Raw genomic sequence first — 22,788 nt, 5'->3', positions numbered from 1 at the left:
CGCTACCCGAATGTTGCTCTGCGGTATTTTGGCCCATTCCAGGCGAAGCGCGTGCCCAAGGTTTCTGTCATTTTTAACATGGTATAAATCTTAAGGTGGCAATACATAAAACTCTTTTTTGACCGGTTTAAATCATAGGTTGGCTTCTTCAGAAAAGAACAAAGTCTAGGGTCAAAATCGAACTTACCGCATTTTTATTATATGTTCTGTTCCAGAGTAATGTGAAAATGTAAAAGTTTTTACTACGACAACCGATTTTCCCTTTATGATATCAAAAACAAAAAATGCAAAACTAGTATTTTCTTGCAGGTATTGGAACAGAGCAATTGTTGTATTTTTCATGTCTTCTGACTTTGCAAAATATAGTGTACCTTATGAAATATTTTAATTTAAATTTGAAAGGGATGTTGTTTTTTTACGTTTTCCTAGGAATCCTGCAGCCGTCACCTAAACAATGAAGGGAATGATATGAAAACATTAAAACAAAATTTATGAATAAATAAATCCAAATTTCAAAAAAGGTATTTTTTTGAAATTTAAATAATTTTTTGAGAATTAATTGCTTTGTTTATATTTTTGATATTATAACTCTGACAATTGCACTAATTACAATAAAAATGTTCTTGCGGTTGTAGTTGAATTGTATCTGTCATAGTTTTGCTTCTTTCTTCTTAAAATTCAACCATGGCCTTTCCCTTAGCAAACTCCATGGTAGAAGAATGCAGGTAGATACATCAACGCCTGGGAACATTGATATTTATTTTTTTTTTAATAAAATAAAGTAGATTTTTATATTTTTTCTTATACGATGCCAATCGGATGTTTTTATAATATGCAAATCGTTTTGACAGCTCATGGCGTATGTACATTCAAACGAAAGTAAATTTTGTTTTCTCTATCATTCGAGGTACGCATTTTGTCCACGAGTTGAAATTTCCACAGAAAACTTCAAACAAAAGAGGCAATATTTCCAAAATGTTTGTATCGGCAGAAAAAAATGTCAACATTTACACAAAAAGTTGAAAACGTGAATGAAAATTGTAAAATTAATGATATAATTATTATTTGGAAGAAACGCAATAATTTCTTCTACTCATATTAGTAAAGATTTCATATATTTTTGTATAAATTCCCATTAATATCAACAAAAAAATATTTGAAAAAAAGAATTATTTCACTATGAATTACGAATCGTGAGGTAAGAACGGGTTAATTCACGTACCTAATTCCATGGCAGAAGAATACAGGTAGATGCATAAACGCTTGGGAGCATTGATATGTCAAAAAATTTAAATGTTTTTTCAAATATAAGTAGATTTTTATATGTTTTCTTATTCTACGTCATTCGGAGGCTATTATAATTCGCGTTTTTCAACAATTTTTACAAATTTAAATAATTTTTCATTCAACATTTCCAATTCCAAAATTGGTTTGACAGTTCATTGTCCCATCAGCTGTGTCGACGCGTCTACCTATATTCTTCTACCATGACCTAATTCTGAAAGCGAACAACATGATTGAAAGTGCAATGAGAACATAGCATTACTTTCTGATTAGGGATATGTAGTGGAAAGTCATAATCGACCTACCTACCCCTATTTCTGATAAGCAAAGAATGATTGCTCTCATTCTCTCTCTCTCTTTTCTGATAAGAAGTCAAACAAAAAATATAAAAAATAAAAAAATATATTAACTAACGAATGGATCTGGTGACCGGCAGTTAGCTAAACAATTGTATTCCAAGCACGACGACGTCCGTGGTTGTTAAATTCATTTGTCTGTTTGTAAGTCTCTCCCCTATATAACTTCCTAGCTTCGGCAACATGCATTTCGGTATTGTGGGTAGCGGCATTGTTGGTCTTACCACTGCTTTGGAATTACAAAATAACTTTCCAAATGCCAAGGTGACCATTTTGGCTGATCGTTTCAATGAGGACACCACCAGTTATATGGCCGCTGGAATTTTCCGACCCAGCACCAGTTTTATGGGTCCAACGCAAGAGATAACACAGTAAGACTGGTGCTAAAAATAACGGTCAATTGTATTTTGAATTGTTTTGCTTTTCTTCCGCAGACAATGGATAAATGATGCCTTCCATTACTGGGATGATATACGTCGTTCCAATAAAGCGTCTTTGGCTGGTGTTTGCCAATTATCGGGCTATATATTTTCCAGTACATCTCCATCGATAGTGAGAGTAAGTACCTACATATGTGTGCATGTGTTTCGATTATTTGATACGTTTCTGCTCGTTCTTTGTAGACATTTAGATTATACCAACTTTTCCAAAGTGTTTTTGATACTGATAAGATTTCCGTATGCCTGCAAATGATTCTTAATTGATTTTATTGATGGGGAAGGTGATTAGTTAACCACAGCTACATCAATTATATGTTAATTGTTATTGCCTAAAGATGGCCAAGCGGAAAAGCACGAACAAAGGGTTATTAGCAAAGTAGATGACTTAAAAAGGCATTCCACACCACCTAGAAAGCCTTTCGTTTAATCTTACAAAGAATATCTGGTCTTCCATTTCTAGAGGACCTCAAGGAATTTGCTCTATGTTCAGAAGACCTTTAGTATCTATATGATAAGAACATTTCTAGGGTTTATATGTAGATAATATGTAAACGTAAAGAAGAACCATTACGGGTACTGTATTGATATCGATCAGAAATCTCTAGGTCTTCTATGTACAGATTTCTTCTGGGTCATCTAACTAAAAAATGCAATAGGTCTTCGATTCATAGAAAGTATCTAGGCCTTGTGTTTATAGAACACCTCTTTTATGTAGAGGAGACGTAAGTTAGTTAAAACCTCTGGATGCCATCGTATTAGAAAATATTTTCAAATTCATTTATTTTTGCAGATATTTTAAAATATTTTTGACATATCAATGCCCTCGAGTGTTGATGCATCCACCTGTATTCTTCTACCATGATAGAACCTATGAAATCGAAGGTATTTATACAGAGAAGATCTATAGAATGGAATAAATAGGTATATCAGACTAATAAATATATTCTTTGGATGACAGACTTCTAAATTGTCTTTCTATGTACATATATGAGAAGCTCTTTTGCATAAAAAAGACTATGGCAACTTGAAGATCTTCTAAGCCAAAGCTCGTCTAAAAGTTAAGACACTAGTGATGTGTGCGATAGGAAATCTAGGATCTCTGTATAAAAGTCCTATAACAACTTTAGAAGTTTCTTTTGCATAAAAAAGTCTAGGGCAACTTGAAGAAATTCTAAGCCAAAGCTCGTCTAAAAGTTAAGACACAAGTGATGTGTGCGATAGGAAATCTAGGATCTCTGTATAAAAGTCCTATAACAACTTTAGAAGTTTCTGGATGGGTTTCTTTATTTTGAAGTCCTTTTAATTATAAAAGACGGTTTGGAAGACTCCTATAAGTTTTTCCGTATATAGAAGGAATCTATAAGGTATTCTTCTAAACATTCACTAGGCACAGAAAACTTCTCCATAGAACAAAACAATTTTAATTTCTTTGAATGTTTATTTCTATATATTTTTCTGTTTAAGAATTTCACAATAATATCAAATTGTTTATTGCTTTTAGTATTAATATCGCCTCTCATAAAATGTTCAATAATAGCGGATATAAAATCATAAAAGAAATCTTTTATAAATCAAAGTCCCTTTGGGCATATAAACATCAATGTTATATATATATATTTACAAACTTTTTTTCTTTCAGAATCATTTTATTGAAAAATTATTGCCTATTTATCGGCAAGCTACAGAGGAAGAATTAAAGCTATGCCAAGGCAATTGGAAATATGGTTCCTTCTTTACGACATGTGTTACGGAGAGCCGTCTCTTCCTGCCCTACGGCACACAAAAGTATTGTATATGATTTCTTAGAATTGAAAGAGAAATTTCATTGTATACCTTTGCAGATTCAAGGAAGCCGGTGGTGTGGTACTATTCCATCATGTTGATTCACTGAAAACCCTGCCAGAGAAATATGACGTTGTTGTCAATTGCACAGGTATGGGTGCCAAAGAGTTATGCGGTGATCAACAATTGGTACCCATTCGTGGTCAAGTGCTGAAAGTTCGCGCCCCCTGGATCAAGACTGCATTCTATGGAGATTATGACACTTATATTGTACCCGGCTTTGATACCGTCACCCTTGGTGGTTGTCGCCAATATGATAGTTATAATTTGGATGTGTGCAAATATGATTCCATGGCCATTAAGGAACGTTGTTACAATATGTTGCCAAGTCTAAAGAAGGCGGAAGTTGTTCGCGAATTCGTTGGCTTGCGGCCACATCGTTCGGTGGTACGCGTTGAAAAGGAAATAATGCAACGTTCCGTCGATGGTAGTGCAATTAAGATTGTTCACAATTATGGTCATGGTGGTTATGGTGTTACCACTGCTCCTGGTACCGCCAAATATGCTGTGAAATTGGTTCGTGAAATGTTAGTGGGCAATAGTAAATTGTAAATATTTTATGTGGAAAAGAGTGTTCTGTTTATAATTCAAATATCAAATGTTTTTACTTGTTATATTAATAAATAAGATTGTAATATATTATCAACATTTTAATAGAAATTTCTTGGTATATTAGTATCTATTACTGCAGTAATATAACATAAAAGAAAATTTTAAAAAATACTCCCTAAAATTTTTAGATTGAATGGGTTTAGATCATACTTGACGGTTGAAGAACACCAAAAGATATTGTGGCATATCCATTATTTGTTTTAGAAATTATTTCGATTTTTTACGAAATTTCTCGTGTCAAACATATGAAATGTATGTAAAAAATAAGAACCGTTGGAATCTACGGAAACTTTTCTATAAAAAAGCTCTTATAGTATTTTTACAATAGAACTTTTTGTCGAATTTACTGTTTACTTGATTTCTAAGATAAACGTACAATCGCGTATACATAGAAGCCCCTTTTACCCAAAAAAGTTTTCCTAAAGACTATGGGCTCTATATACTTAACATGGTGCTTAAAGCAGATGAATCCTGTGGGAACAATGTTTAACTTGATACTCCGTTTATTTGGAGAAGGCAAAATGAAAATTAAAAGCATTCTGTGAAGTGGTACTTAAGACTATGTGAAGTAATTCTCTTAAGTCTTCACATGATTTTTGATATTTATGACACTCGATTCGTATCCGCAACGATTTTAAGGTTATTTTAATCGACATTACAATGGGGAAAGGTAGGCGATTAAGAGACAAGTAGGATTCTCTCTTAGATTTGTTTTGTAATTAAAAAAAAAAAATAGTTCAAATTACTTGAAAACTGTTACAAAAATTAAACTGTTATAACTACAATTTACTCTACTAGTCAAAAGTTAATCTAGACATCCCAGCCGTTGACTTAAGCCAGCCAAAAAAGCGTTTTATGTATTCTCATCTTTAGTCTACTGGTTTAGATTATATCCTTTATTGACTTTTGTATCCTCTAAAAGGCATCAAAATGACAACATACTTGTTCAAAAAGAAATCCAAATTTCTATGCAGCTACATGGATTCTGAACTAAAACGAAATCTTGGGCCGACAACGAAATTAAGGCATAATAAGCCTCCAGTACAGAGTTGCATTTTCCTCGTTTCCTTGAAGTTGAGCAACGTTTCTTATTGAGCCAAGCTTAGAAGCAAATATCAATCATTCCATAATCAAGCCCATGTTAGAATTAAGAAGGTAAAGTCATGCAATCATATGTTTACCATTTTTGTTTTTCAAAATTGTTCATTTAACAACATTTCATTGTCAAAATTTACACTTACAAATCTATTGTCTGCACTGAAATCAGAGATGGGAACCTGTTTCTTATTCAATGAAATTTGACAAGGTAAATTAAAGAAAATGCACAGATGAATAGTATTATTTGAAATGACTTTACCTTCTTGATTTTACCATGATTAAGCTTTACATGACTTATGCGGCCAATGTTTTAAAGTGTGGGTACATAAGCAGCTTGGCATCATGGCTTGGCATATTAATGTCGAACTATAGGAAAAACAATGGCAGTATCCGAGCGTGGTTCTGCGTACCCTCATGATATGTCACAAAATGTGCCAAATAACCTCCGAATGACGTCGTATAAGAAAACGTATAAAAATCCACTTATATTTGAAAAAACATTTAAAATTCCCGTCCCAAGCGTTGACGCATCTACCTGTATATTTCTACAATGTATTCTGTCAAAACATATACACAGCTTGTATATGTGTTCATTGTTTTGAAAAAAAAAATTAAAGAATTTAAAATTATTTGAAATTCAGTTGCAGGAGAAATGTATATTTTCGGTGTTAATGGGTAATAAAATGTGCTATTGTTGGACAAAACAGTATTGTCTTACTATGTCAGATTTAATTTTGGGAAAAAACACCATTATTCCATTCATGTTTTGTGGTTTTCCTTCAATTTTAGCATTTTGTTAAAAATTGTAAAATAAACAAAACTCATTGTTGCAGACTTAAAAGTCTATTTGACACTATAAGACTCCGGTACAGAGTTGCATTTTTCCTAGTTTCTTGAAGTTGAGCAACGTTTCTGATTGGGCCATGGAATTACGTATATTCTTAAAATACGTACTTTATTCGTCGATGTAAAGCAGGTTTTATACCAAAGAAACAGATGAACTTTGGGAACTATACGAACTAAAGGAACTATATGAACGAAAGAGCTAGTACGTACAGTTCCCATAATTCCTCTCACGGAATAGTTGCTTTGAACCTGTTCGTTCCGGAACGACAAAACTCTACAACTCTATTTGTAAATTAATAAAATAAACAATAAATTAAATCAATATCCCGAATTTTGATTTTCTAGTTAGAATTTTTTTCAAGTGATAGTGGTGAGACTTCAAAGAAGATTAGAACGGTGGCCAAGTGAGATTAGTGACGTAGGAAAATAAAAATAAAATACGAACAAACAGAGAAAATTTAATTGAAAAGAATAACAAAAGAGAAGAAAACAAAACCTCGAGAAATGTCAACACCACAAAGTCCGAGTGAGGTAAGTGTTTATTAAATATATTTTATTTATAACTAATTGTAATGTTAATATCAAATGCCGATGGACCAGCAAATTGCCACGACTCAAAAGAAAATTCCCAGTTGACCTGGCAACAAAAAAATCGGGCATTGATATAAATTTTAAAGGGTTTACGTGCGAATTATGACCCGCCTCTGTTTTACGGGGTGGGGTAGTATAGCCCCCAGTAGGTATGGTATATTATTATTGTTATTGTTTTCTAAAAGGCTGTCCGCTTCGTGTCTAGTGCGGGGTCATCAGGGGAGAAGAAAGAAGTAGATCAAATGAAAATTGGTGGTTCTTTTTGCAAGTTTCTTTGTTTTCCTTGGCCACGCATGAAGACAAAGAAGTTTCTTCTATCTATGGTATGTCTCAACTGTATGGTGGAACGACAGCATCCAGCATATGATGTAGTTTTAGCATGGCCTGTTTTCGTTTTCAATATAGATCCGCTGACTAGTTATTATCTTCTTGTTTGTTTTGTTGCTTTTCTTGTTGTTACTGTATTGTGGATTTTTCCTTGAAAAAAAAAAAAAAAACAGTTGTAAATTCAAAACTTAAAGGCTCTACTACTTTTAAAAAAGAAATCCGTAACTTCCAGAAGTTAATTGTATGTAATGAGAAAAACCAGTTCTTTAGAAGTAGGTACATGTGCCCTTAATTGAAAACTAATTTAAATATTAATTTCATTATCTCGTAGTGGAAAAGTTGTAATGTTATTCATTTAATTTATGCCTATGAATGATGGGGAATTGCAAGGGAAGAAGCTTACGGAACTGATTTGCTTGTTACATTCATAAGAAAGAAGGGAAAATAGATCCCTAGTTTTGTTTGAGAGTCTACCTGGAATCTTAGTTAGACTCTTATTGGATTTACATTATTTGCTTGTCTTTCTGTCCATAAGTTTTTATACCATCACCATAAAATTATTAAATTTGTCATTATTTTTGTAAGACCTCAAAATATTCGTCTGAGATCCTATCAAGTACACAATCGTGATCAGCGTAGCTGGTACTATTAAACATTTTGAAATTTTGCACATGCATTGATATGGTTCCAAGGATGTTTGGTATTAAAAAGGGCATATATATAGTTCTCCTTATAAATGCTTCTCCTAATTTTCCTTTACAGAGGGTTAAGTAACAATGTCTAACTAAACTGTGGCTACATTTACCCATCGCAAAAAATGTTCAATGTCGGTTTAATTTTCGGTTTAACCTCCATTTCAATTTCCAACCAAATCTCATATATTTTGTTATTTTGTGTTATTTTTCAATAGATGTATAGCCATCATACTCTTAGGGAGGCAGTAGCTACTTCACTTGGAAGCATTTGGTCCATTGTGTTCATCCTAGGAAGAATAAGTAACAAATGGCGCACAAGTAATCCTCCTATCAGAAAAAACTTAAAATTTTACGATTTGCCCCTAATATCTCAATTACAGCCAAAAAGGCATTAGCAGTTATTGTTGAAGCAGGAATATATATTATGAACTGATAGTCTGGTACTGCTTCAATGTCCTGGTTTAGTAAGTCAACTTTTCATATGGCTTGTTGCCAAAGAACCACTAGAGTAAGTTTGATAGGTTTGTCAGGGAAAAATTTAAAATATGGAAATATGGAGTCGTTCATACTCACCTAGTCCACAGAAGTCAGGGCCACTGTTATCACATTTTGAGGTCAGATATCTGATACTTCAGTGGACAGTCAATATGCCCTTACCGATATTCCTAGATCAAAACTGCTGAATGTTGAAAAAGAGAAGGTTTTTTTATCTCGAGATTGTCGGCCAGATGTCCTTAGATACCTTACTACCGGTTTTCATGTATTATTTCCCGCTAGCTTCTTCGATAAGAGCATTCTTGAAACAGCTTAATAGCTTATCGGTGATTTAACTATCACATTTATCTGTAGATCAATCGACTGGGAACCACTCAGTTTATGGCCTGAGTCCCACAGTCGCTGGAACTGTCATGCTATTACATCTTGGGTTCCTTCTTGATTGCAAGAATCACTGCCAGAAAAAACGCTACATTTATCATTGAGATTATAGGAACATCTAATAGTTGAGTTAGAGCTGAATACTCCAGCACCTGTAGCCTTGTCCATCTTGGAACGGTCTGTGTAGATGGCGTCCCTAAAAGTCAATGTAATTGAAGTCGAAAATGGGTAAACACCTCGTCACTAATTTCATCACTTTCTTCTAAGATATTCCGACTTATTGGTAATTGGTAAGTCCAGAAATTATGCATGACTTAAACTCGAAAAGTGCCATTAACCCCTGACTGCTGAAAACCGAACCAGAAGAGGATAAACAGATGAAGACTTTTTTAATCTGTAATCCAGAAAACTTTTTTTTAATCTTTAATCCATTATGCATCGAGTTATTTTCAGGGTAAGATAAAAAAAACTGCAACAAAGTCAAACGATTTGGTCAACTTTGACATGAATTATGGCCTTCAAACGGTCAATGAAACCATCACACGCTGTGCAAATGTTGCTCTGCGGTATTTTGCTTGAGATGATCCATACACAATAGTCCAACGGATTGGTATCCGGAGATTTTGGTGGCCGTTGTGCGGTGATTTTGTAACCTTCCTGGGGTTGTGCGTACTGAGTGCGATGGTGCTGAGTGCTGTTGGAATGTCCAAGGTCTGCGGCCAAAATGTTTGCGTGCCCAAGGGTTTAATACACCCTCCAGAATATATTCGAGATAATATTCGGCATTTTTTCTGATGCCACGGTCGATTAATATGAGCGGAGAGCGACCATCGGCTGTTATGGCGGCCCATACCATTACCATGTCCGACCCTTGAGTTCTGGTGGCCAATCGAAGGTTCACATTTTCGTCTGACCTCTTTCGCAAGTAAACACGATCATTTTGTCTGTTTACAAACTGCTAGATAACGAATGTTTCCTCATCGGAGAAAACCAAATTCGGCAGTTCACGACTTTCGTCCAAGCGAAGCAACTCTTTAGCTCTTTTGAGTCTATTTTCTTTCTGTTGCGGTGTATGCTCTTGCAATTTTCAAGAATTGCAATGGCTTTACCCCGAGTTCATTTTTCAATATTTGCCGAATGGAATATTGCGATATGTTCAGCTCACGAGCCATTTTTCGGCCACTGCGACGCGGGTTTCGATCAAGTCGCTTCTTTGCTTTTCGGACCATTTCTGCTGATGTTGCTGCTTTCTTCCGTCCACTTCCTTGAAGTCGGGCTACGCTACCAGAATCACGGCAAAGAGGGATAGTACGAGACACAAAAGATATATCTGCATTTAAATGCTGGAGTGCTCTAACGATAGCCACCTGTGGTTTTCCAGCCAAATATAAAGAAATCACACTATCACTCTTGAATTCCATCACGAATAACTTTTTTTACGGAAAATTCTCACCAAAATGCTTTTATACGCTTGTAAACAATATAATGAGCTGTCACTGGAATAATTTGAACAGCTGTCGGACGAGTGGCTTAGAAATGACAGCAGTCTGAAGTTGGTTGCAGTTTTTTCATATCACCCTGCATAATAACTTCAAACACAATTATCTAAAGGCTAGTTGATTTTAAAAAATAAAAAAAAAACGATAAGAATTAAGATAGCACATTTGGTTTTATACCATAAAATTACTTTCTATTATGACCAAAACAAAAGATAACATTTGAAAGAAATTCATTGATCGAATACCTTTTTATTCAGATTATGAATATGGGTATTTTAATATCAGGTTGTTTTACGACAGTCTGCCATCGCTACTTGTGTGTTTCTTATCGCCCAACAATAAAATATTTCAATTTAGCGAAAATATTTCTATCGGCTTTTTCTCTATCAGTTGGTTGAATTTCATTCTATTACGTAGAAAAATAATAACAATTTTCTTTTATTTATTATTTTCGATTGTACCCTGTCAATAAATTGATTAGAAATATATAAATAAAATGCTTCATGCAGGGCTATTCCCATTTTTTAAATGATGCAATGAAATAAAAATTGCAATAAACGTAAAAAAATGAATTGTTGTATCTGCATTTTCTTCCTACATATGTCGTTCTGCAAAAGCAGCATTTCGAATTAAAAGAAATAGGAATCCTATAATCGACAAAAAATTTAAAATATGTAGTCTCTATATGCCTCGATAAATAATAGCAGTTCATGTCCCACTCAACTTAACCTCCAATTCGTCACAAATTTAAGGAAGTATTTTCGACATCTCTATGTTTTTGGCTGGTCTTATCAATTATTTTTATTTTAAGAAACCAGTAACAATAGCAAGAATTAAATATTATATAAATTAATCAGTGTTGCTGGTTTACTGGGCCTTTTATTCTCTTGCCTGATTTTATTTATTTCTTGTTGTTGTTGTTTAAATTGTTATGTAATGATTATTTGAATGCACTGAACCATTTCTTGACATGACTAAATGAATTTCTTGTTGATGAATCGAAAATAAACTGAAATTCGTGATAGCATTCGATGGTTGTCAACTGCAAAATACAATTTCCTACAATTCACAATTTATTTTTTTAATTCAAAATGGAATAACAACAATATTCATTATCCTTGCACGCAAATCTAGAAATAAACGATTCTCGAAACGAATTTTGGTAATAGGATAGATAATAACATATTTAAAAAAAGGACTCAAGTATGGTGAAATTTGTAAGAATATTTTTAGAGGTCCATTAGAGTATTGACGGGCCTCTAAAAATATTCTTACTTTCGCCATACTTAAGTCCTTTTTTATTTATATATTATTATTATTTTCTGCTCTATTATCAACATTCTTTGAGAATCGTTTATTTCTAGATTTGCAGAACGGACCAGTAGTAATGGATTTTTACCAATATTTTCTAGAAGAACAAACCACTTATCGTTGATTTTGTAAAGATTACTGCACAACATTAATCTCGAGTTATTTACCGGACCAACAATCGTGGACATTAAAAAATATTTTCTAGAAAATCTATAGAACAGCAATTATATGTTTTAAATCAGTGCTCCTGGAGAACGTTGTCATGGAGTTAAAATAAAATATTTTCTACATTTCTATACAAATAATCGTCGATGTTTAAGAATATTCTCTATATGACCTGCAAAATAATAACCGTTGTGGTGTGCGCCTTAAAAAGGGGTAACCATGAAAATAATTGACAGCCGGAAGAAGAAGAAGAATGTTGTCAACCATTATTAGGGAACAGCTGTTTATTCCAATGACTTAAATGTCAATAAGGGGGAATAATTTAAAAAGAAAATGGACAAATTAAACGAGGAAAATGGCAGCCAGAATTTCCTGGCAGAAATTGTAAGGAAATTCTTTCCTTTTTATCTCATCAGCGAAGAAGATTGGATGCGTGGCTCCCAGCTCCCAGCGAAGTAAAACACCCGGCATTTTTTTGGCGATAAATTCCATAAGTGAAAGGAATTACATTTATTAATTTGATGTGTTCAACAAAATACATGCAAAGAAGACAAAATCCAAACTTGTTTTTTTTGCTAAAAAGGCTTTAAACAATCTTAGCCCAAAAATGTAAAATTTAAAAAGCTAAAATGTGAACATTTAAGAACTAAAACTGAAAGTATTCTTAATAGTTATACAAAAACTAAATAAACATCTTAAAGTTTGGCAAAATTTTAAACAAAAAGGAAAGACTTGAAACGGAATTAAGTTTAAACAAAACAAAACTGAATTAAGTTTAAACACAATAAAAAAGAATTAAAATTAAAACAAAACGAAACTGAATTAAGCTTGAAACAAAACTTAATAAATACAACGAAAAGTAAGAATAATCTTAAAAATTAAGTCCTGGCAGAATTTTTGGAGTAAAGAGCCACACCATCGCACATCCAATCCATCGAGGGAGGCGCAGATTTTCCGTCACTGCTATACCAGCGTGACTTGGTATCTTCCCTATAGACGTCACTATAAACTCCGGACAGACAGACGGACGACGAGGCGACATAATTAGATTCCGCGGTTTTCCTGAAAAGAAAAGTACAATTTTTAAATAAAAAGGGGTAAACAAAAGAAGTTTAATTTAAGATTTACTCGCCTAGTGTTGCAGTGCAGGATCCCTCGTTGAATTGAGCTCATTTCGAGGTTAGGTATCCACCTTTTTTTTCGTCGATTGTTTTTGTGGTGTCGACATACTGCCTTTTGTTTGTCCTGGCCTGGAATTGGAAAATAAATTATCATTTTTTTTAATCTTGAACCGGGAATGTAGTTATAAAGCTAAACTTCATACTATTACGTACTTACTCTTTGGGAAGAACCTTGTCCATTGGCTGCCATCAGTGGTCCTAACTCTTGATACCCGCCATCGAACCCTGAAAAGGAAAAAGAAAGAGAAGGAGCTTAGAGTTGGAATTAATTTTCTTTAGGGAATTAATAATTACGTTTCCTGCTTTTTTTTATTGATTGATAGTATAAATCAATATGTAATGTACAATAGGTGTAATAAAATTGTATACTTCCAAATGAAGATGATGTCGTTGGCTTAAGGCCATTAAGAAGGTGGTAGGGATGGTTTAAACGGAGGTAAGTGAAGGGTCAAATTTGGGACGTCAGGGAGTGGTGACGTCATGGCGAGAGGTGTTCTCGGTGGGAGGGCTATCTCTTGGTCGGACAGCCGCCAAGAGAGCTGTTTCCGGAGGAAAGAATTGGGTTAAAGTGAGTTTTAGATTGAGTTTTTGGTAGACAAGTGTAGTTTTTTTGTATTTTTAGGCATGTTTCAGGCTTCTAATAATATTCCCCTTTTAGATATTCGTGCAAGCCCGGTATGATATTTTTTTTGTGTTCAACCGAAAAGGTCTTCAAGTGGCAAGAACCACCCCTCACCCGACGAGCCATAGCCGCGCTAAACGCCAGCATACCGGCAACGCCACTTAAAGCCAAATATTGCGATTTTTCGTCATCCCCGGAAAACGGTTGTTACAAAATGGCGCCCAGAACGTGGGGCCTGAAACATGTCGTTAGTTTGTAATAGTTGTTAGTGATAGTGTATAAATGTGTTTTCCGTATATCTTCGATGAGACCCGTTTAGGTTACATTAAGAGTCCCTGGCGCGATGCTTCATCGAAGACGCGAGAAGACATCATTTATTTTTCAAAAACAAATATGAAACTTGTTCCTTTCTAGTGGCTTAGTCGTACTAATTTGCATTTACGTCTAATCGCACTAGTGTTACTAGTTTTGTTTCATATTTATCTACAGTTAAAATTTCAAATAACAAATTCGTCTGGACGAACAGTTCTCATTTGTGGAGACCCGTTCAAGCAGCCTATAAAATGGCAGGTGACGCGCTGCTACACGAATGTGAATTGTTAGTCTCAATCGAATTTGTAGGTTTAGTTTAGTAGTATTTCCTTTTTTATACAATTCCAGTACCCGGAATTAGGTAGCGGACCGCAGACATACCGGAGTTTTCCTTTGGTCCTGCGACAATCTTGGTTTTTGACCAGGGGCCGTATTGTCATGGAATTTCTTAGGAAGGTCTGGGGAAAGCCGCCTATTCCATATTCCAGTTAAATTCCTCAGTTTTTTCCAGTAGAACTCACCGAAACCCTGTAGAAAATATTTTAAAACAGTTTAAAATTGGTATTCCTTTAGAAACAGTATATTTGACCTTCACTTACCTTTAAGTTTACCTTTTATCCCACCACCTATCTTTAGCATTTATTTATTTTTTTCAGTCAATTTCGGCTTGAAGGGTTGATACGCCGTGTCAATTTTCAAAGGGCCTGTGAATGTGAAAAAGTGTGTTAAAAATTAAATCGAATTAAATTTTATGGAATAGGAAATTAAGTTTATTAAATTTGAAACTGGTACTTAAAGTTCTATAAATATTTTTTTTTCAACCTCAAGGTATTGCCTGAATTCCATAGAAATACCTTGAAATTGTTTTTTTTTTTTTTTTTTTTTTTTTTCATTTGAGTGAAGTTTTTGGCAAAAGCTTAATTTTTCTTTTAGTTTGGAAGAATTTTGTTTTATAAGAGGTTAGGAAACAACAGAGTGGAATATGCCCAGCACTAGGTCTACAAATAGGGACTCAACTGGCAGGCCAATTTTAGGTCAGAATAGTGTAGTCGCCAGTGCGGTTGTCACGACCGCTCCTACTGTTTCTGTTACCACTTATACTCGAAGTGTTCCCATAACGACGCATACGGTGTCGACTACAACGCCTGGACCGATGCCTACCAGTTCTTCCACAGCACCTCCAATACCGTCGGTTTTGCAAGACGCCGCAAATTCTTTCAACACGTCGTTCTGGTCACATGGAAGTGTCCATTCCCCGAATTACAGCGTGTTGACTGGATTGCAACAGCCATCTTTGGCACCCGGTGTGCCTACGGGTCAGCCAGCAGTCAGTACCGGAGTGCTAGAAATTATTAACACTGCAGTCGGATTAGCGCGGCGCGAAATGCGCGAGGAAGTACGGAGTCTACTGGGAGTTCCTAATGCCATACCGTCATATCGGCCACCTCCAGCAGGTTATACAGCACCAAATTATGCCCAAGGGCAGATACCCAGCCAAGCATCCATTCCCAGTGCCTTAGCAGCTGGTCAAGTAACACAACCACCACCACAACCTAATTTGTCGGTACCACCACCAGTACAAGGACCACAGTGTGGACCCCATGCATTTGCCGCATATAGACCACCACTTTTTAGCAACATGGAGTTTCCGCCCGAAGGAGGCAATCCATATGGTTTTCGTCCTCCAGCCAGTTTTTACTCTGAGTCCAGCGGACGGTTAAATTTGGACAAGTGGGGTATCCGTTTCGATGGCACCGAGAAGACAGTGAATGTCCAAGAATTTATATTTCGTGTTGGACAGTTGAAGAGGGATTTCAATTGCCCGGAAGACGAATTCTTGACGAAGTTCCACCAGCTTCTAGACAAGCCAGCCTTGGATTGGTATTGGAACCAAAGGAAATTTGTCAATTTTCGTTCGTGGAGCGAGCTTGAGACTGCGCTTTTGAACCAGTACCAGCAGTATGAGAATGAGTTCCAAATACAAATGAAAATTTTGAACAGACGGCAACTACCTCATGAGACGTTCGACGATTTTTATAATTCCGTGCTGAAGCTTCGGACCCAGCAGAAAACGCCTTATCAAGAGCACGACATGGTAGAGATAATGCGGGGTAACTTGAAGCCATCTTTAGCCCAAATGATTTTCTCAGCCCAGATAAGAAGTCTAGGAGAGTTTTATCGCCAAGTTAAGAGGGCAGAAAACTTGATATGGAGCCAGAGGCAACATCAGCAGCGATATAACGTTCCTCAGAGGCTACATGAGCTTGATTGGCAGCAAGAAGAAGTCATACCAGAAGAGATGGAAGTAGATGCGATTAGTACACCGGCGAAATATAAGTGTTGGAATTGCGGAGTGTGGGGACACAGCTGGATAGATTGTAGGGAGAAGCGCAAGTTGTTTTGCTACAAATGTGGACAGGAGAATGTAACAGTTTTAGATTGTCCTAAATGTCAGGGAAACAAGTATCGGGGCCCACTTCCAACGGGGCAGGTGAGGTCAACCCCGGTATAGCCCCAGAGAAATTAAATAGTTATAGCTTTAGTGATAAGATAGTGGTATTGAAGAACATGAATTTAGAGAAATTGAAATCAGAAGCAGTAAAGAATTTGAGGGAGATTAAACCACTCCATGTTAGAATTAAGGAATATAATGAGGCTAAAGAACGAATTTTTGGAGAGGTTTCTAATAAAGTGAGGAAAGCTAGAGAACGCTTTAAGAGAAGAAAAAGAGTTAGGAAAGAAATTGCATCGGCTACATTGTATGAGGGAGATGATACTCGCCTATATACAAAGCTTACGATCAACGGACAGGAGTTGGAAGGTTTGTTGGATAGTGGTGCTACGGTGTCTTGTTTGGGGAAGAACTGCCTTAGTTTTGTAGGAAAAGCAGGATTGGATGTAATCCATTTTCATTCTTTTATAAAGACAGCTGATGGTAGTCCACATCGAATCGTTGGAAAAGTGGCTACAATGGTCAATTTCAATAAGCAGCAGAAACCTATCATTTTCTATCTAGTGCCTTCTCTGAGTCGTGAACTTTTTCTAGGAGTCGATTTCATGCGTAGTTTTCACCTCTTTGCTCAGATTGACGGGTTGTCCCTCCATCAGGTGAGCCTCTGTGACGAAGCCGATGAGATCAGTGATGTGGAAACCCATATATTGTCCGATGAGCAACGTTCGCGTTTGCAAAGTGTGAAGGATAAATTTCCATGCTTTGCCAAGTATGGTTTGGGAAAAACGAATGCTGAGGTCCACTCAATCGATACTGGCGATGCAACTCCGGTGAAGGATCGACATTATCCGGTGTCCCCGGCTGTGCAAAAGCTCATGTACGCGGAATTGGATAGGATGCTTGGCCTGGGGGTAATTGAGGAGAGCGAAAGTCCGTGGAGTCACCCCGTTACGTTAGTCCGAAGGGGTGAGAAAAATCGGTTATGTTTGGATGCTCGTAAACTTAATGCGCTTACGGTCAAGGATGCCTATCCATTGCCGCATATAGAGGGTTTGCTCAGTCGGTTGGGAGACACATATTTTATCTCCAGTGTCGACCTCAAGGATGCGTTTTGGCAAATACCCCTGGACCCGTCTAGTAGAGAGAAAACTGCATTCACAGTGCCCGGAAGACCACTTTATCATTTTACGGTCATGCCTTTTGGTCTGTGTAATGCGGCCCAAAGGTTATGCCGTTTAATGGACAAAGTGATCCCCAGCGCAATCCGTGATAGAGTTTTTGTCTACCTGGATGATCTGTTGGTAGTTTCGCCCGACTTTGATACCCACCTACGGTTGTTAGAGCAAGTAGCCGATTGTTTGGCGAAAGCAGGGCTCACCATCAATGTATCCAAGTCGAAGTTCTGTTTCAAAGAGCTTAAATATTTGGGATACATTGTTGGCGGTGGCAAACTGAAAACTGATCCGGCGAAGGTGGAAACTATAGTAAAATTTGCATATCCGAAAACCATAAAACAGGTGAGAAGTTTTATGGGTACCGCAGGGTGGTATAGGAGGTTTATAGCCGACTTTGCCACCATTGCGGCTCCCATCTTCGAGACCCTCAAAAAAGGAAGAAGATTCAGTTTCACGGAAGAGGCCAGGGTAGCATTTGATAAGTTGAAGCAGGCTCTTATAAGCAGTCCCGTGCTTACACACCCGGACTTTACCAAAAGATTCTACGTGCAGTGCGATGCTTCAGACTTAGGAATAGGAGCTGTATTGTTTCAAAGAGATGACGAGGGTGAACATCCGATAGCGTATTTCTCGCAAAAGTTAACTTCTGCTCAGAGGAATTATTCTGTTACTGAGAGGGAATGTTTGGCAGTGGTGATGGCCATTAAAAAGTTTAGGCCATATATAGAGTTAATGCCCTTTACAGTAATAACTGACCACAGTAGTCTAAAATGGCTCATGTCACATAGGGATCTTTGCGGAAGGTTAGCCAGATGGAGTTTGCACTTGCAGGGATATTCTTTTGAGATAGAACACCGTAAAGGCACACAAAATGTAGTACCCGATACGCTATCTAGATATGATATGGAGGAGATTTCTCTGGACGTTAAGTCGTTAATCGACCTTGATTCACCCGCTTTTAAATCAGATGAATACTTAACCTTGATAGATACGATTGAAAGCAATTCTTCACAACTTCCTCATTTAAAAGTGGTTGAGGGTTTTGTATATAAGCGAACTCAGTTCTATGATGGTATTCCCCTCAACGAAGATTTCGCTTGGAAGTTATGGGTACCCAGTGAAATGACCCAGCAAATTATAGAAAACGCACACTGCCCACCCCAAACATCTCATGGAGGTTTCCACAAAACACTTCGAAGGATTAAAGAGTATTTTTTCTGGCCAAACTTGAATACGCAAGTTAGGAATTTTGTTCAGGATTGTGTAATTTGCAAAGAAACAAAGCCAGCTAATGTTACTCTTCGGCCACCTATGGGAGCAGAAACAATTACCGAAAGACCTTTCCAACGAATTTTTATAGACTTCTTAGGTCCTTATCCTAGAACCAAAACAGGAAATAGTTTTATTTTTATTGTGGTAGATCACCTTTCAAAATTCGTCCTATTAAAGGCCATGGCCAAAGCAAATTCCAAAAACGTAGTGAAATTTTTAATCAGTGAGGTATTTCATAAATTTGGAACCCCTGAAGTAATTGTCTCCGATAACGGGAAACAATTTATCAGCAAAGAATTTGTAGACATGGTTAAGCTTTTTGGAATAAATCATACAAAGACCGCTTTTCACTCTCCTCAAGCGAATGCCTCGGAGAGAGTAAATCAATCAATTTTATCAGCAATTCGAGCGTATTTGGGAGAAGATCACCGAGAATGGGATCGAAATTTGTCAGAGATAGAATGTTCTCTGCGATCTTCTGTACATAGTTCCATCGGAACTACCCCTTATTTTGCGCTCTTTGGAGTTAACATGATTAACCATGCCAGCCTTTACAAACTAGCCCGGAAGCTTAAACTTCTTAATGACCCCGAGACAACACTCATTCCAAACTCGGTAAAACAGGATCTTATCAGAGAAAAGATAAGAAATAGTCTGCACCAGGCATACTTGAGACATGAGAAGTCGTATAATCTTAGAAGTCGTCAGGTCAAGTTCATCCCAGGGCAAGAAGTTTTCCGAAGAAGTTTTAGGCAAAGTGTTTTTAAAAATAATTATAATGCTAAACTTGACAAGAAATTTTTCAAGTGTCGCATTGTTAAGCCAGTTGGGAAATGCCTTTATGAAGTCGAAGATCTTAAAGGGCATCCCCTCGGCGTTTTTCACGCTAAGGATTTGAAGCAATAAATGCTTAATAATTGATTAATCTAATTTTTCTTTTGGTTATTTTTTTTTTGCATATATATAGCGACCGAAGTCTAAAGCATATATATATGAGGATAGCATGTGTTTTTTTTTTAATTAATTGAAGTTTAGTTTTTTAAATTAAAGCGGAGATTTCAGGATGAAATACTAATCCGCAAAGTCTACACGAAAAGTATATACAATTGAATTCTAAATCTAGCTTAACTAAAATTGCATCATTTTTCTCCAATACTCACCTGAATTTTCCAAGAGTTCCGGGAAATCCGTTCGAATTTAGTTGAAGTAATAGCTGCATTGAAAAAAAAACAAATTTCATTAGTATTATTTAAGATATAATATTAAAAGGACTAACCTGAATTACGACTTACGAAATGTCCTTTATTATTCCTAAGTTGATACAAGCTGTAGGGCAGCTTTCTCTTCATAAGTGATGTGTAGTTGAGTGTATGGGTAAGGGTTGAACCCAATTTCTCCAATTTTTTAGCCATAAAAGTAAAGGAAAAAGAAGGAATTAGTGAAATGTCATGAGGTAATATGGTGGGAAAAATAAATGTAATGAAATGAACATCTCAAAAGAAAGAAAAGAAATTAGAAATGAAATGCCATACTTACAAAGGGGTTTGGCTGAAATTTTTTTATAAATTTTATGTTTATAAGAAATAGAGTTCTCATAATTTTTCTCATTTTCCAGAGCAAAATTACAAAAACTACGAAAGAGAATTAAAACTACATCTTACGTTTATCTTAGCGCCGACCGTAGTCCCACTTAGGTCTGGCTTAGAATTTTGGATGATGGTGTAGTTCGGAACCCTGTTTTTTTTATTCGAACAGGCGTCCAATCTCCTAGACTCTAACAGCAGAAGTCAGAATTTCGAAGTCAGAGTACGAATCAAAGCACTCCGGGTTTGCCGACTCTAGCTGATGTCTGCGCTTTCGGAGCAGTCACGTAGTGACTGTCCTTGACCATTAGTGCAATTCCCCTTTCGCGATAGGTACCGCAGTAGCCGTTTGCTCTATGGCACGGGCAAGGGAACTGTTGTACACGAGGTCGCAGATCAGTCCGTCACTCGCCTTACGACGCTAGAGTCTGGAAGCCGGTAGACAAAAAGAAACAAATACACCTCAGTGCATTCGTAAGCCATCGTATCCGACATTCTGGCAAAAGCTGAAGGTCCAGGCGATGGTACACCTGCTGGAAGAAAAGTAGAACAGGATTGCTCGGACTTACCATCCATTGTATTTCCTGTTTTTGCAGGTCAGACCAATTCCACCGCCTAAAGGTAATGAATGCCTGGAAAGATAAAAAATAACTTATTAATATCTTTTGTTTATACAATTTTCAGCATTTCCATATCTACTTACCTTTTGTGAATTAGATATCCAATTCGGGCAACTTTTTGGGTTGTCTTGTGAGATTATGGAAAACTTTTCTTGGTTTCCATAGGAGGCCACTCTCCTAGACACCAACAGCAGAGGTCAGAAAGAATACGCTGGATTACGATAGAAGCATCCCAAATTTACGGACTCTAACAATATGTTAACGATTCCTGAGCAGTCAATTTATGACTGTCTTTGACCATTTGTGCACTCTTCCTTTGTATACCCATACGCATCCATGGCACAAGGCAGAAGAGTGTTGTACACAAGGTCGCAGAGCTGTCAGTCATCGAATTATGAAGATAGAGTCTGAAATCGGGAAGACAAAACCAAACACACCTAGGTATATTTGGAGTAATGTCGTATCCAACTTTCTGACCAAAGCTGGGGGTCCTAGTTGATGGTACCCCTACGGAAAAAGAAGACACCATGCTCAACTCACCTTTCTTTCAGGCTAAACTCGTGCAAAAAAAAAATCTGTAAAGAGAAGAAAAAGAAAATAAGTATTAGTTCTGTGTCCTAACGGTGGACTATGATTTAAATTAAAACGAAGAGAGAATTTATTTATTTTTGTAATTTTTTTTATTTCTTTCAATTTAATTCCGTTAAAATTTTAGAATATTTCACTTTATTCGTCACATCAAATTCACCGAAGCCCAATTTTATATAATATTTTCGGTAACTTATTCGTTAATTCACAATAATTTTTTTAATATCATTGCTTATTATTTTATTTCATTTTTACGACACTTCAATTTTTTTTCTCTTCTTTAAAATCTTGCAAAAATTTTTATTGCACTGAATTTTTTTTTTTCACATTTTGTTATTAAAAATAGACACAATAGTTGCTTTTTTTACGTCCGTCCGATTTATATAAGTTTTTTCTATTTTTTTTTTCCTGTAAAAATTTTCTTTTTTATTAAAATTTAATTTTTTATATCAAAATTCAGGATATTTCACATAATTTTTCACTTCAGTTTTACCTAAGCCAAATTCTTAAAAGAAAATTTATTTTCATTAAATTCACACTATTTTCAATTTCATTTTCATTCACTTTTCTTTTTCATTCATTGTTTAGACATTGATTCGCACAATTCTTAACTAGTAAAAAATACTTTTTAATTTTTTTTGTTCATTTCAATTCAATTTTTCGCACTTTTTGTCTTTAAAGAAAAAAAATAAACACAATATTTGCACACATAATTTAGGTCTGTCTTAATTTTTCACTAGTAATTATTAATTTCCGACAATGATCATTAATTATTCCTTTTGCACCTCACTTTTCACTTTATTCGTTTTTGCATTTTGTTTTGTTTTCACTATTTCAATTTTTTTTTCTTTTGGCCACATTATCATTTTAATTTCATTCGCACTTATCACTCATTCCTTAATTCTATATTTTCTTTATCTGTTCCATTTTTATTCACTATTCACTCACTTCGAATTTATTTCGAACTTATTGTTTCCGCCAAAGTCACATTTTTTCTTAATGAGTGCAATTTTTCATTGTAAATGCAACTTTTACTTCACA

The 22,788-nt window shown here is 35.9% G+C and overlaps 3 protein-coding genes across 3 annotated transcripts in view; 2 read left to right on the top strand and 1 right to left on the bottom strand.

Moving 5' to 3' along the window:
• Positions 1-22,788, bottom strand: part of LOC101891682 (activin receptor type-1) — a 174,920-nt gene that overhangs the window by 121,687 nt on the left and 30,445 nt on the right. The gene's annotated exons all lie outside the window — the stretch shown is intronic.
• LOC101890289 (D-aspartate oxidase) lies at positions 1,651-4,582 on the top strand. Its single transcript, XM_005175945.4, has 4 exons — positions 1,651-2,011; positions 2,075-2,198; positions 3,720-3,865; positions 3,922-4,582. Exons 1-4 carry the CDS (start codon positions 1,824-1,826, stop codon positions 4,472-4,474), a joined length of 1,011 nt encoding a protein of 336 aa, XP_005176002.1. The 5' UTR covers positions 1,651-1,823; the 3' UTR covers positions 4,475-4,582.
• Positions 6,719-22,788, top strand: part of LOC101889802 (ubiquitin-conjugating enzyme E2 W) — a 63,327-nt gene continuing 47,257 nt past the window's right edge. Inside the window, exon 1 of the mRNA XM_059127794.1 lies at positions 6,719-7,009. Coding sequence (XP_058983777.1) covers positions 6,983-7,009 — 27 coding nt within the window. The 5' untranslated portion in view covers positions 6,719-6,982. The remainder of the gene's footprint in view (positions 7,010-22,788) is intronic.

Source organism: Musca domestica, unplaced genomic scaffold (genome assembly GCF_030504385.1).
Source record: "Musca domestica strain aabys unplaced genomic scaffold, Musca_domestica.polishedcontigs.V.1.1 48, whole genome shotgun sequence".
In the NCBI taxonomy this organism is placed as follows: domain Eukaryota; kingdom Metazoa; phylum Arthropoda; class Insecta; order Diptera; family Muscidae; genus Musca; species Musca domestica.
This window is presented reverse-complemented; position numbering and strand designations above follow the sequence as displayed.